Source organism: Triticum urartu, chromosome 7A (assembly GCF_056163025.1).
Source record: "Triticum urartu cultivar PI428250 chromosome 7A, HENAU_Tu73, whole genome shotgun sequence".
Lineage (NCBI taxonomy): Eukaryota > Viridiplantae > Streptophyta > Magnoliopsida > Poales > Poaceae > Triticum > Triticum urartu.
The window spans coordinates 48,752,564-48,767,703 of NC_141879.1; the positions used below are offsets into that span (position 1 = coordinate 48,752,564).

The window sequence follows — 15,140 nt, forward strand, 5'->3', positions numbered from 1 at the left end:
AATTTCAAAAAAAAATTTCAAAAAAATTTTCAAAAAAAAATCATAAAATTTCCTTTAGTCCCGGTTGGTGTTACCAACCGGGACTAGAGGTGGAGCTCCACGTGGCCGCGCCCTTTAGTGCCGGTTCTGGATTGAACCGGGACTAAAGGGTCAGGGCATTAATACCGACACTTTAGTCCCGGTTCAGGAACCGGGACTAAAGGCCCTTACGAACCGGGACTATAGGCCCTTTTTCTACCAGTGATGGTTAGGAAACATAACCATCTTTGATTAACGAGCTAGTCAAGTAGAGGCATACTAGTGACACTCTGTTTGTTTATGTATTCACACATGTATTATGTTTACGGTTAATACAATTCTAGCATGAATTATAAACTTTTATCATGATATAAGGAAATAAATAATAACTTTATTATTGCCTCTAGGGCATATTTCCTTCAGTTTTCACAGAAAAAATTATAGAAAATTCATAAAGCGATAAAAAAGATACAAAACTTGGCATGCATCCTAGTGATGATTGTGGAACACTATAAAAAAATTGAGTTCATTTCAAGGATGTCGAAAATAAATTAATAAGTTTATTGCTATAACTAATAATTTGGAAACGACCGTTAATAAAAAACAGTACTTAATACAGAATTTATTTCGTATTGACATTATACATATGATGGTAGATATTACTAATGTAATTTGGGTCCATTTGAAGGATGTCAAAAAAATATTGTAGATAGTACTCATGAAATTTGCATAGTGTGACAATTAATAAAAAATAAGACAGATAGTAATGATATGATTTGAGTTTACACTGCTAGCAGTACACGGCCGCACTGCCCGGACAGTGTAATGAGCTTACACTGACCGGGCAGTGCGGCAGTGCCGCCGCTAGCAGTGCAAAGTCAAACCAAATTATTACTAACTGTCTCATATAGCAATGTGCACGAACGCGGGTATATAAGTCGGTCGTGGCGTCCCTCGGCGCGCGAGGTGGGACTAAAAAAGCGCCCCTTCCACCTTCCCCCGTGCCGTGACTCATAGAAGGCAATAAAATTGTGATGCAAAAAAAATCCCACCTATGCTTGCATGCCGCAACTGCGCTTAATCGGACCGGCCCGATCAAGCCGGGTGGCGAAAGGGCCGGCCTTTCGGCCCAGCTACGGCCTACAGCACAGGCCAACGGGGTAGTGGCGGGATGGGGCGGGAATGAGAGGAGTTCGAAACGGTCCTAGGAGGTTGGTATATAAGTCGGTCGCGGCGTCGTTAGGCGGGCGAGGTGGGACTAAACTTTAGTCGTCACCCCCGCCGACCCTGCCCCCGCACCGCGCGCACACTTAATGGGCCGGCCCACGCGCGCCATCGCGCACAGTCACTGGGCCGTCCAACGCGCGGTGTCATTGTTTTTTTTGTTACGTGTTTATTGTTTCAAAAATAATAGTAAATTTTTAAATAAATGGTTTATTGTATAACTAATAATGAAAATTCCTACGTATTGTATAAATGTTCAATAATTTATGTAATGATCATTATGTTTTTATGTGTTTTGCATTAATGGCTAAAGTAGTTTTCATAATAGTAAACAGGTTTTTGTTATAATTTAGAAGTAATAATAATTTGGAAAATACCCTTTTTTTAAAACAGTACTTGATTTAGAATTTATTTAGTAGTTATGTTTAAAACAATACTTAAAATATAATTTATTATGTAATTATATTAAAAACACTACTTAATATAGAATTGAATTCACGGAAAAAATTATAAAAAATTCATATCCGATCAGTGCCGGTTGCATTGGTGGCACGAGGTGGCATGCACGAAACGTCACCAAATTTTGGGAGGCAGTGGGCATGCCCATCTTAGGGCCCCATGCAAAATTTGAACGACGTCGGATACCAAACGCACGTTGCGTCACGCCCGGTCAGTGTTTTCGATGTGTTTCAAGGAGAAAACCATAGGTAATTCATAAGGTGCCGGAAAATTATGAAAACTTGCACGCATGATGGACCTGTCGATGAGTGCGTGTGCAAAAAGTTTGGGGTCCACCGGCTGAGTCCGAAAAGAGAACGCAGTACGGGGCTGACATCTTTCATATCCGATCAGTGCCGGTTGCATTGGTGGTACGAGGTGGCATGCACGAAACGTCACCAAATTTAGGGAGGCAGTGGGCATGCCCATCTTAGGGCCCCACGCAAGATTTGAACGACGTCGGACACCAAACGCATGTTGCGTCACGCCCGGTCAGTGTTTTCGATGCGTTTCACGGAGAAAATCATAGGTAATTCATACGGTGCCGGAAAATTATGAAAACTTGCACGCATGATGGACCTGTCGATGAGTGCGTGTGCAAAAAGTTTGGGGTCCACCGGCTGAGTCCGAAAAGAGAACGCAGTACGGGGCTGACATCTTTCATATCCGATCAGTGCCGGTTGCATTGGTGGTACGAGGTGGCATGCACAAAACGTCACCAAATTTTGGGAGGCAGTGGGCATGCCCATCTTAGGGCCCCACGCAAGATTTGAACGACGTCGGACACCAAACGCATGTTGCGTCACGCCCGGTCAGTGTTTTCGATGCGTTTCACGGAGAAAACCATAAGTAATTCATATGGTGCCGGAAAATTATGAAAACTTGCACGCGTGATGGACTTGTCGATGAGTGCGTGTGCAAAAAGTTTGGGGTCCACCGGCTGAGTCCGAAAAGAGAACGCAGTACGGGGCTGACATCTTTCATATCCGATCAGTGCCGGTTGGATTGGTGGTACGAGGTGGCATGCACGAAACGTCACCAAATTTTGGGAGGCAGTGGGCATGCCCATCTTAGGGCCCCACGCAAGATTTGAACGACGTTGGACACCAAACGCACGTTGCGTCACGCCCGGTCAGTGTTTTCGATGCGTTTCACGGAGAAAACCATAGGTAATTCATACGGTGCCGGAAAATTATGAAAACTTGCACGCATGATGGACCTGTGGATGAGTGCGTGTGCAAAAAGTTTGGGGTCCACTGGCTGAGTCTGAAAAGAGAACACCGTACGGGGCTGACATCGTTCATATCCGATAAGTGCCGGTTGGATTGGTGGTACGAGGTGCCGTGCACGAAACGTCACCAAATTTTGGGCGGCAGTGGGCATGCCCATCTTAGGGCCCCATGCAAGATTTGAACGATGTCGGACACCAAACGCACGTTGCGTCACGCCCGGTCAGTGTTTTCGGTGCGTTTCATGGAGAAAACCATAGGAAATTCATACGGTGCCGGAAAATTATGAAAACTTGCACGCATGATGGACCTGTCGATGAGTGCGTGTGCAAAAGTTTGGGGTCCACCGGCTGAGTCCGAAAAGAGAACGCAGTACGGGGCTGACATCGTTCATATCCGATCACTACCGGTTGGATTGGTAGTACGAGGTGGCATGCACGAAACGTCACCAAATTTTGGGAGGCAGTGGGCATGCCCATCTTAGGGCCCCACGCAAGATTTGAACGACGTCGGACACCAGACGCACGTTGCGTCACGCCCGTCAGTGTTTTCGGTGCGTTTCACGGAGAAAACCATAGGAAATTCATACGGTGCCGGAAAATTATGAAAACTTGCACGCATGATGGACTTGTCGATGAGTGCGTGTGCAAAAAGTTTGGGGTCCACAGGCTAAGTCTGAAGAGAGAACGCAGTACGGGGCTGACATCGGTCATATCCGATAAGTGCCGGTTGGATTGGTGGTACGAGGTGCCGTGCACGAAACGTCACCAAATTTTGGGAGGCAGTGGGCATGCCCATCTTAGGGCCCCACGCAAGATTTGAACGATGTCGGACACCAAACGCACGTTGCGTCACGCCCGGTCAGTGTTTTTGGTGCGTTTCACGGAGAAAACCATAGGAAATTCATACGGTGCCGAAAAATTATGAAAACTTGCACGCATGATGGACCTGTCGATGAGTGCGTGTGCAAAAAGTTTGGGGTCCACCGGCTGAGTCCGAAAAGAGAATGCAGTACGGAGCTGACATCGTTCATATCCGATCAGTGCCGGTTGGATTGGTGGTACGAGGTGGCATGCACGAAACGTCACCAAATTTTGGGAGGCCGTGGGCATGCCATTCTTAGGGCCCCACGCAAGATTTGAACGACGTCGGACACTAGACGCACGTTGCGTCACGCCCGTCAGGGTTTTCGGTGCGTTTCACGGAGAAAACCATAGGAAATTCATACGGTGCCGGAAAATTATGAAAATTTGCACGCATGATGGACCTGTCGATGAGTGCGTGTGCAAAAAGTTTGGGGTCCACCGGCTGAGTCCGAAAAGAGAACGCATTAAAAAATGCATTAATATTTTCTGATGTTAAAAAACATCAGAGATAATGGCTCTCTTTTTGAAGAATATGCATGATTCATGTGAACCTTCACAAGCTCAGAGCAGGTGAAGACTCACATCGATCCTGCATATCCTCCAAATAGAGTCGCACAAACTGAGATGTTTGTGCATTGACCAAAGGAAAATTATATAAAGGAGTCAACGGCGCGTCGGCTTAGCGATGTGGTACTAAACTGAAATGTTGAAGTACAATGCATGTTTTTAATAAATGCATCGTGGGCCAGCCAGCGGTAGTTTTACGGGACGGGCCAAGTGGCCCACTATGGCGTGACCACGTCTATGACGCCGTACGTGCGTGCATGGCATGGAAACCACGCCGCCATTACCTCGCCCCAGGAACGCCTAACCCCGCCGCCTCCACGCACGTCCTCACCCCTCCCCGATCTGACGGTCGCACCGTCGTGGCCGTCCCAACTCCCTTCCCTGCCGGCCTGACGGCGGCCATACAATCCGGCATCTGCGCGCGACTTGGATCTCAGGCCCGGCCGTGCCGTCTCGGCAAAGTCGCTGGCACCCTAAACCCTAGGAAGGGCCGTCAGCCAGCGCGCTGGTGTGGGCACAGGGCGCGCGGCTGCCACGACTAACCCACACCGGGTCAGGTTAGGCAACGGGGGCTGCCGGTGCACGTCGAGACGCCGGAAGGTATGATATTAAACCATATGTAATGTTTTTTGAATCTCGTAACTAGTTAGATAACTGTCATCTTATTTAGAATGCAAGAATTGGGAGATGTGCACTGCTCGGTTGAGAAGTGGTGTGAATTGGTGGGAAAATTCACACCCAGACAGCGCATGATGCTACGTGGCACAAATTTGGACAGTATGTTGAGAATTCCTTCGGTGAAAATGAGGAAAAATTTATTGGAATTTATGATTACAAAGTATGATAGTAGTAGAAAGCGATTTATTATTCGGCCAAATACTGACGGCATCAGTGTGCTTAATGGAGATGTTTATGACATATTCGGGATACGTAACGAGGGTGATGATGTCAGTAGCATGATAGCAACAGTACAACTAGATGCCAAAAAAATTGTTCCGAATCGGTTTCTAGACAAAAGAACATGCCTAATCCTCATCGATGAGTTGATAAAAAATATTGTTGATACTCAGTCATATGATGATGATTTTGTGAGAAGGGCCATACTGGTTCTTATGGGTACAGTCTTAGCACCACAATCCACCAAGTTTATTTCTTATCGTTATTACAAAATGGTGGAGGACGTGAACGCTATCAAGTCATACAATTGGAACAATTTCACGTTGAGGGTGTGCATGGATGCTATTAAAAAATCGGTCGAAGATCTTGAAAAATTCAAGTGGCCTATCGGGAACTTGGCTCTTCTTCAGGTACAAGTAATTTCGTAATAGTTGTATGTACATATCATTATTATGTGATCTATGTGTCTGACTAGTTGTGGTTACTATCATGCAGTATATATACTGGGAAAAAGTTGAGCCAATTGGTGTGGATACATTTGATCCTTTGTCTCGTGAATACCCACTAATGCTTAACTGGCCAGAAACGGAAGGGAAAAAGCGAGATGACTATGACAACATGCACGGGCGTGGCACCGGCAATGTAAGTCAATAAGTAAAGTCCTTATTGGTTGCACATAGTAATTAATTATATTTGTTATTTAATTTATTTTTTTGTTTGTTGTACAGATTGAAAACTGCGTTAGCGAAGACTACAGACGTGCTAAGGTAGCACGTGAAGGGGCTGTCCCAGAGGAAGAAACGAAGAAACCTAAACGGAAAGGTGGTGGCAGGAGTAGAAAGCCAAGCACGTCCGCGGTTTCATCGAACACGACTTGTAGTATGGACCGTGTGATGACATAGATAAAGCTGCTTCACAAGGAGGTTCTCAATATACCCGAAAGATGTGCACAGGTAATTTAGAAGTTGTATTGAACATGGTTTAATTGTTCAACTACTTATCGTGTTTCATTTGTGTTTGTAGATGGTAATGGAAAGGTTGAACACGAAAGGTGTGCTGTACAAACCCAATAAGACGGAGAACAATGACGAATTTCATAATGTACGTGAAGGAGTTGGGATGGAGAATGGCCAGTACAAGTCATCAAAATATTAGCCAGATACTGATTCACCTACCGACGTAAAGGTACAAACATCTTTCAAGGGTATCAATGATACCTCCGTGTCTGTTGATGACACGGGTGCTCCGGCGACGACACCGGGTAAAAGTGAAGCTACTGATCCTTTCATTATAGACGATAATGGAAACTCTCCATCTTCGGCATCAACTGTACGTACAAAAGAATTTCCGTCTATGTCCCGAACCCCGCAGAATGCTGATATTTCTGGTGAGTCTATGGATGCTTTGTCATCAACAAAGTCCGAAGACACGTTTGAGAGTTTCCCGGCAGATAGCAACATAGGTAATGGTGAAGGCAGTCAGGAAAATGATGGTAAGCGCAAAAGAAAAAAGTTGAAATATTGCCAATCCCCCTACGACATTCTCATTACCCGCAAGAAACGTGTTAAAAAAAGTAAGTCAAGTACTACTTTATAATTCATTCACGCGTTATGTAAATTTTTTATTATTTTTAATGACTGTAGCCACATTGTTTTAGATCTATTTGCATCGTCACCACATTCAATTCTAGTAAGTTCTCTTAATATGACTCCGGATCACATAGAGGCAGCGAGAGTTTTTGTTGAGACTCTAGCATCGACAAAGAAGCATGCACACCGAACCGTGGTCGATATGCCGCCACCAGATGGGGACATATGCACGCCAGCTATGTTTAATGATGTCCTGACGTTTAAATGGTTGCATGGCGCTGTAAGTATGAGTTTGGTTTTAACATATCTCTCATTTGTACTTCACAAGTTGATAGAAATTTTTTGTTTATGTATGCAGATCATCAATGCATATTGTAAACACCTACAACACCGTGATTTTTCTGATCGTTACATATCAACAACGTGGTTTCCCAAATTTATGTTGAGTAGGGCAAGGGGAAAGACCAAGTCAGTAAATGATTTAGACTCGGAACATGTTACAAAGAAAACAAAAGTCATCGCAAGAGTAATGGATGAGTATTTCAGACGGGACAATGTATTGCTTTCATATTTATTTGTTTATATTAGACATTACTATTTAATTGCACTAACATCATTTGGTTACTATGTAGGCGTATTTTCCTATGCACGTTAATGATAATCATTGGATAACCATAGTGATGCACACCGTCAAGGTGGAGTTTCAAGTTCTTGACTCAAATTCTAAAGGCGCAATTAGCCAAAGAATTCGCAATATGATTGCCACCCTGGTACGCTATAATTTTCACACTCGCATTCAGAAAAATATTGAGTCATATATGGAGGCCAACTCAACTCTTATGGAGGCCAACTCAACTCAACTCTTGAATAACCATAGTATATACATTAAATTCTGGTTTGTTAATTTGTTTCAGAGAGCTGAAATTTCTAAGGATATTGTGGAGGCCAACTCAACTCTTGAATCAAAAAAATTTCCAAATGTCTCATCATGGCCAATTAATGAGTATAAAATGCCGAGACAAAACGATGGGTAAGTTAAATGAGTACAAGGAAGTGCATGCTATATCCTAAGCTGATCACACATGTTTATTGCAGAGTGTCTTGTGAACTTTTTGTGATGTGGTGCATAAAATACTGGGACGGAGATCGCTGGACACATGAATTTGACCAGGAAGAGATTAATGAGTCAAGGCCACGTATTGTCGCGGAAATTATTTTTTCAGAGGTGAACAAATTAGAGAAGGTCAAGATGAAAATTGTTAAAATCATGGAGAAGGAATAGGTATTACCATCGGTAGGGTTTTAGTCCCGTAGAAGGTTTCCCTACTTTTGTTGGATACTTTGAATGATTGTAATGCGACATGGCATTGGGATAGATTTCGACAATTTTTCACGTTTTATTTATCGCTTTCGTGTGAGACTAAACATTTAAATGCGTGTGGGCAAGTAATATTTTTGCTGTCCTAAAATGTATAGGTTTGCGGCTGCGATGTTATATGTACTGTTGTTTTTTCTACTCGCGGCGGTCATTTATTTATTAGAAAATATCCCCGCTGTCCTGAGTTGGCGCGATGTGGACAAAATTTGCACAATTTCCCACGTCAATTGTGCTGGCAGTAGCGGCGCTGGATCCGACGAATATTGCAGCCCAGCCCGTGCGGTGGCCGACAGCCGAGGCAGTGGCGGGCCCGCGCAGTCCCGCTAGTGCGGGCTGGCGTGATTCGCCGTGCGCCACGCGCGGGTCTGCTGGCCCAGTAGCCGACTGACCGACAGCCGCGCGCCCAGTGGCAGAGGTCTCGTCTCGCCCCACCCCGCGGGCACATGCAACGATCCCGAGGGGGAATATGGCGATCTGTCGGCCCATAAACGACGCGCGTCGGGCGCGTGGGCGGATCCTCTTCTTGCGCGGATGGGGACGCTGGCGCGTTGTGCCGACTAAGTTTAGTCCCACCTCGCCCGCGGAGAGATGCGCCGACCGGTTTATATACTCCCGTCTTTGCCTTCTCACAAGCTCGCTACAGAACACTAATGAATGCCTGTTGTACGCCGTGGCCTCCTCGCTCGCCGACCGAAAAGCCTCCCAGAAGGCGTTGTAGTATACTGTCCGTGTGCGCGCCCAGCCACGGCTGGGCTTTTTTTAAATATTTTTTTCACATACATTAAATTTAAAAAATGTTAACCAGTTGACAAAGTCATGACAGTAGTAACACACTCATATAAATATATCATGTTTCACACATAATAATAGAAATCGCGTGTCTAATAATATCGAACAAGGTGGCATAAAGATTAACTCAAAGTGCCATGTCTCCAATCCTTAAACAAATAAACTTAAAGTGCCAGTGCCTTCCATCGAACAAGGTGGCTTTAAGAATAAACTCAAAGTGCCATGTCTCTTATCCTTAAAGAAATAAACGGAAATTACGAGTGCCTTCAATTGATTATGAATACTTCATCTTTATGCCCGGTTCCTACATAACAAATTGTAAACAACTCATCAGACAATTGTAAAGAGAGAACCCAAAAAATAATTAAAATAATGTAAAACTTACTTTTCATTCTCAGCGCACGTTTGCCGTCTATGGTCCTCTTTTTTACAAATGCCACAAAGAGGACCGGGTTTTTTCTCAGAAAATGATTTTGGTCTTCCATTTTTTGTAACATTTGGATCTTTCTTTGCCCGCCCTGTTGTGCTCTGTTTAGGGGCGCCCTTCGTGGAAACTTTCACGGGATTACCTATAACATCAACATGTTGTTCCGGCTGACGTGGCTCCTCATGCACATTTCTTCTACTACCAACAGCATCATTATCAAGGACCTTTTTCTTCGCTATTATATTCCGCAGACACTGCATCAACTCATCAAACACGAATGGATCATTTGAAGCAACATGAAAAGCTTCAGCTCCTGTTATACTGAGTTGACTATAGCGAGCACGCTGCTCTGCCCCTGTCCAACCCCAGCCAAACATGTCACTCTTTCGCTGTGCAGACAGCCCACCTCTCGCAACTTTCGACATCCTCTTAAGGATGCAACACTTAGGTATTTTAGATATTTTCAGATGAACCAACACATACAGAATGTGTTTGCAAGGCAATCCTTTCCGAAGCATTCGTCCACAACTGCAGTCTATCGTATTTTCAGAGTTTTTAGCTCGATAATTCACGCTGAACTGAAATTTGCGGTTATTTCTCCATGTCACGATGAAGGTGTGGCAGTCAACTCCCACTAGCGTCTCAAAAATCTCAAGCTGTCCCATCTTCTTCAGATCTTGTTGAAGAATATAAATATTGGAATGAGTGAATACTTCGGCAGCATGCTTCTCAATATCCTTATATTCTGTGACTGATGGTGGCAATGAATGATTTGAAACATAGTCATCATGCGCCTCGTTCTCACGTAGTCGAACTATGCAATTCTCATAATGCACAACTAGGTCAACAATAGTCATACCGCCGTCCAGGTGAAGGTGAAGACAAGAGTTAAGGCTTTCACTCCTCTGATTACTGCGCATACCCAAAAAAAACCATCTGACAGATATGATGCTGCCCACAGACTCCTCTTCCTATACATCCTGCTCAGCCACTCTTCTGTTTTATCAGTCTTCCATTTACGGACGAAAGCGTGCCATCTCGCCTCAAAGTTGGCTGGAGAGGTGGAGTAGTACAAGAGTGCCCTGAACTCATTTAGCGATTTGTAATTAAGGTGCTTCTGCATGTTTTTTTCCACGTGCCATGAGCAGAGACGGTGCAACACATCAGCAAAAACCAACCGAATAGCTCGTATCATTGCAGCGTCTCCATCTGTGATGATTGACCTTGGCTTTTTCTGACAATTGGCCCTCAGGAATGTCTGGAGCAGCCACACGTACGTCTCTTCGGTCTCGTGGGACACAATGGCACAACCAAAAACTGTGGTGCAACGGTGATTATTTACACCAACAAAGGGGATAAACGGCATACCATATCTGTTCATCTTATACGTGCTGTCGAACATAGTCACATCTCCATACAACTGATAGTCCCGCTGCGACTGTGCATCGCACCGGAACATGCTCTTCAAACGGCCCTCCTTATCGAGCACGTACTCAAAGAAAAAGTCTGGATCCTTCTCCTTTCTGCTCCTCATAATCCCGATTGCCATGTTAGCATCACCCTTCGCAATGAACTTCATTTTTTCTCGACAACATAGGTTGTACACGTCTCGTCTCAGAAACCCACACTTATCATACGAGCCATACCTGCTAATGAAGTTGTCGATGATGATATGCTTTCTGATCCCAGCTCCTTCCATCGCCAAGATCTCAGCTATCTGGTGATCTCCCATCACTCGATGTGACCGCAGAAATACCACCTCATCTGGTCTCGCTAACAAATGGTTGTGATCATCCATAAAATCTGCCACGAACCAAACTCCACGTCCTTTGTCCAACTTCACAACTAAATGTGCGCCACACTCGCAACGAGTCTCAGGTCTTAGCCTGCGGGTACGGCCCTCCGGGTTTAAAAATTTACTGAGACGTTTTCCTGCCCTCGAGCAAACGTATCGCCTATACCGAACAGTGGTTGAAAGTCCTTTTCCTCGTTTCACCTTATCTTTTCTGATACTGAATCCACGGTCTTTGGCGTAGTTATTATAGAACATGTAGGCCTCCCATTGTGATGCAAATGTCATACCCATAACCTTCAACTGTGTCTCAAGCGCACGTTGCTGGATTTCAGCTTCCTCAATGTCCATATTAGCTCCATCCTCATGCTCATATTCATCATCACCACTCCAACCATCAAAGTTAGCCTACAATATTCCACATAAGCAAGTGTAAGTTGTCATCAACAAGTTGTTATTATTCAATGACATCTTAAATTTTGGACCGAACCTGGCTTATGTTATCCGCGAAAGATTCAACACCATGATTTTCCTCGTTCTGGACGTCAATACCCTCCTGCACATAAAAAAAATCATATGCACATGTAAGTACCATATGTTTCTTCATCCAACCAAAAGATTGTACACGACACTTACGTTTTCACTACAAGCACCCTCCTCCTTCTTTTGAAAATCCTCCTTAGGTAAATTATCGTACGACGACCAGGATTAATTGTCGCTGCCATCATCATCATCTTTACTATCATTACCATTCGTACGATCAACAGTATCGCTACCATCCCACTCACTCGTGTCCAAAAACAGATCCGTAAATGCAGTTTCTTTATCCATTGAATGATCTCACAACCAACACTGCAATATTATAATAAAAATTGATCTATCAATTTTAAATCAAATTAAATGTGCTATGATCATACAGATGACAACTTCTTATCTAACAAGTGATTACACATAATTATTTACAGATACAATTTCTTTGACAAACTAGACGGCTTACATGGCGTGCACGTGCACTTCGGCCGGCCTGGCGTGGCTGCGGACGGCGAGGACGTTTCCGGAGAGGTTGATCACGGAGTTGCGTGCGGCGACGGCGTCCACGTAGGCCACGTCACCGCGACGACCTGCACGGAGGCGACATCACGTACGGCGGGCGACTCCAACAACGTCCGCGCTGGCCAGATCCCGGGTGAAGACGGGGAAAATGGTCGGCGATCGGTGGGGAAAGGCGGCGATCGGCCGGACGGGAAGACGTTGGAATTGGCAGCGTGATCACGGCTAGATCGGCGGGGAAAGGCAACGATCGGCGGGTAAGGGCGGCGATCGGCGGGGCGGGGCGACGTTGGAACGGGCCGCGTGATCAACGCAGATCGTGGTTTTTTTGTTTCGCACGACGAGGAGAGGGTAGATGTGAGCCGGCCGTATCGGCTCGAGCCGTGCGCTCGGCTCTACCTGTATGGGTACGTCGCATACGACGTGGGATACGTTAAGCACCGTATGCCCAAAATGCCCTTATACGTTAAGCGAGGGGAGGTGTACCGAAGCAGACCTCTATGCATATGAGAATGACACCGGTGGACCAAGGCAGATGGGAGGAGATGATCCATGCGATGTAAAGATCAGTCGGACTAAACGAAGCGTCTCCCGATAAATATCAAGCGGTAAGTGACATAGCGGTGATGTGAATGCAAGAGGCACACACGCATCGTACTCTATTAGGTCGCCAGAATTACACGTGTTGCAACCACGTAAACTGATTTTAGCACAGCAAAACTAAAAAAAAACAGAAAATAGAAACCCGTTAGGGTATTGGCAATTCAGTATTTATTTTACCAATTCTTCGGACCAACAAATATATAGATCATTGAGTCAGTCAGTCAGTCTGATTACAGTACAATTAAAAGATACGGCTGGCAACACAATGTTTAATCTTGTTCCGGTTTGCTTGCCAGGACAGCCTCTATTTGATTAGTGCATAAGCTGCATTTCAAATATACAAAGAAAATGAATTTTAGGAATACGAATGACAACTTTTTTTTAATCTTTTCTTAGGGAAAGTGCACACATATAGTGTTCTAAGAATATCTATTGGAATTTGACCAACGACAAAAGGGCATGCAAAAGAAAATAGTGAACAATAAATACTGCACCAACCTTCGGTTGTGTAAATAATGCTTTCCTGCTATACAAGCCTATTCACATGAGCAGATAAGAAGCCACTCTTGCTTTTATTTCACATTTTTTTAGTACAAATAATTGGCAACCATGCAAAAGAGATATGATGAAGGAATCCAAGAAGTTTAGAAACATGTGGGAACGGAGACAACAGGAGAGATGCAATTAGACATACCCTCTCCACATGCGGGCATGGAATGACGACCGGTATGGGCATCGACGAGCTAGCAGAGGAAATTGTGGCAGTGTTGGTATGTTGGCGGGATGAAGGCCGCTTTGGTAGCACGAAACCATGGAAGATTTCGAAGCAGACAAGACGCATTTGAGCACCTGGCAGGTTTGTCGACGAAGAAGGGAAACGGAAAGGGAGGATGCGTAGAACTGGTTGGTGGGAGAGAGCTCGCCGACCCCACGGTGGTGCTAGCAAGTTCACTGCAGCCACTCACTTGGACTGTGAGACTATGCTGTATGGGAAGCTGGAGACGAAGATGTTAAAAGGATTGATCACAGTCAACAAGCAAGAGCTTTTGGGCTTTTTGTTGAGCTTTACTTGTTTCTTTCTCTTTTGCTGTGGTGTGTTTTAGTTGAGTTTGGTGTATCAGAAGTAATCTTGACCACAAGTCCACAACCGTCATGCAAGCAAAAGAGGCATAAAAAACCACTCCATTCGAAAACTGCAACTAGTAGGGACAAGGGATAGATTATCGTGAATTATTTCCTTACGAGGTTTGTGTTGTTCCATGCATGGATAATTAGCCCGTAGGAAAGTGTATCCTGTACCAACTTACTAAACAAGCATTTTATATGCACACGTCATATGCTGGTTAGTGGTCCGGCTACAAACACACATGCCCCTAGATCACCTTTTGTGGTTTTCATTTACACTCACAAATTGTCAGAGTATCAGTAGTAAGAGCTTTTTATTGACGGCTAATGCACTCATATGAGCAGATGTAAGAAATGTGCTTGTATACCCTGGTACGATAAACCAACATGCGGTAACCGTACACGCTTATACTCCCTCCGTTCCAAAACAGATGACCCAACTTTGTACTAACTTTTTAGGGAGTATTTCATATCTACTGTATGAAATTTCAGGATTAATCAGATAATATGAAAACTGTACATGCTTGCCATACGGAAACCAATAAATTGTATAACGTACTCCCTCTCTTCAATATTTATTGATGCACTGTTAGTACAAAGTGTGCGTCAATTAATATTGATCAGAGGGTGTAGTAAATTAAATCCATGGGCTATAGAAGTACTGGGATCATTAGTTCATACAGATCCTTGCTTGTGGTAGTACTAGACTACGTGCTACTACTAGCCGGGTACTATAAATGTTATTGCTTCTGACGCAGCTCTCCATGTTGCAAATGCAACTACAAACGCTACTGCAAGTAGCATCCTTTTCCCTATCTCTATCTACTTTCATAGTGTGAGTTCAAGAACACGAGTGTCTGGCTGCATATCTCAAAGGATTGAAAGGCATCAAGAAAACACTATTAGGTAAAAACTCGTATGGCCACATGCATGAGCCAGAAGCCTCGAAATAAAAATACATCTCTCGAGTCACACAGCAATCAAGCCTTCTTTTCTTTCTCTCGAGCCTCTGCATCTGCATCCTTATTTCACTACACTTCACGTTCTAGATCACCAATAGCAAATGCACGAGTGAGGCGATCATCACC

At 44.5% G+C, this 15,140-nt stretch overlaps 2 protein-coding genes and 1 pseudogene across 2 annotated transcripts; 1 reads left to right on the top strand and 2 right to left on the bottom strand.

Annotated features, from left to right (window-relative positions):
• The first annotated feature begins 7,003 nt into the window (after positions 1–7,003).
• Positions 7,004–8,170, top strand: LOC147957574 (uncharacterized). The gene is made up of 5 exons (XM_087537488.1): positions 7,004–7,168; positions 7,247–7,444; positions 7,521–7,658; positions 7,803–7,918; positions 7,984–8,170. The coding sequence occupies exons 1-5, from the start codon at positions 7,004–7,006 to the stop codon at positions 8,168–8,170; spliced, it is 804 nt and encodes a 267-aa protein (XP_087393614.1).
• Positions 8,171–9,436: 1,266 nt separating this feature from the next.
• On the bottom strand, positions 9,437–10,677 carry LOC147957575 (protein FAR1-RELATED SEQUENCE 5-like; annotated as a pseudogene).
• A 30-nt stretch (positions 10,678–10,707) lies between these two features.
• LOC147957576 (protein FAR1-RELATED SEQUENCE 5-like) lies at positions 10,708–11,669 on the bottom strand (the record flags this gene model as incomplete). Its single annotated transcript, XM_087531771.1, has 1 exon — positions 10,708–11,669. A coding segment is annotated over exon 1 (918 nt), but the record flags the coding sequence as incomplete, so codon positions are not given.
• Positions 11,670–15,140: the final 3,471 nt, after the last annotated feature.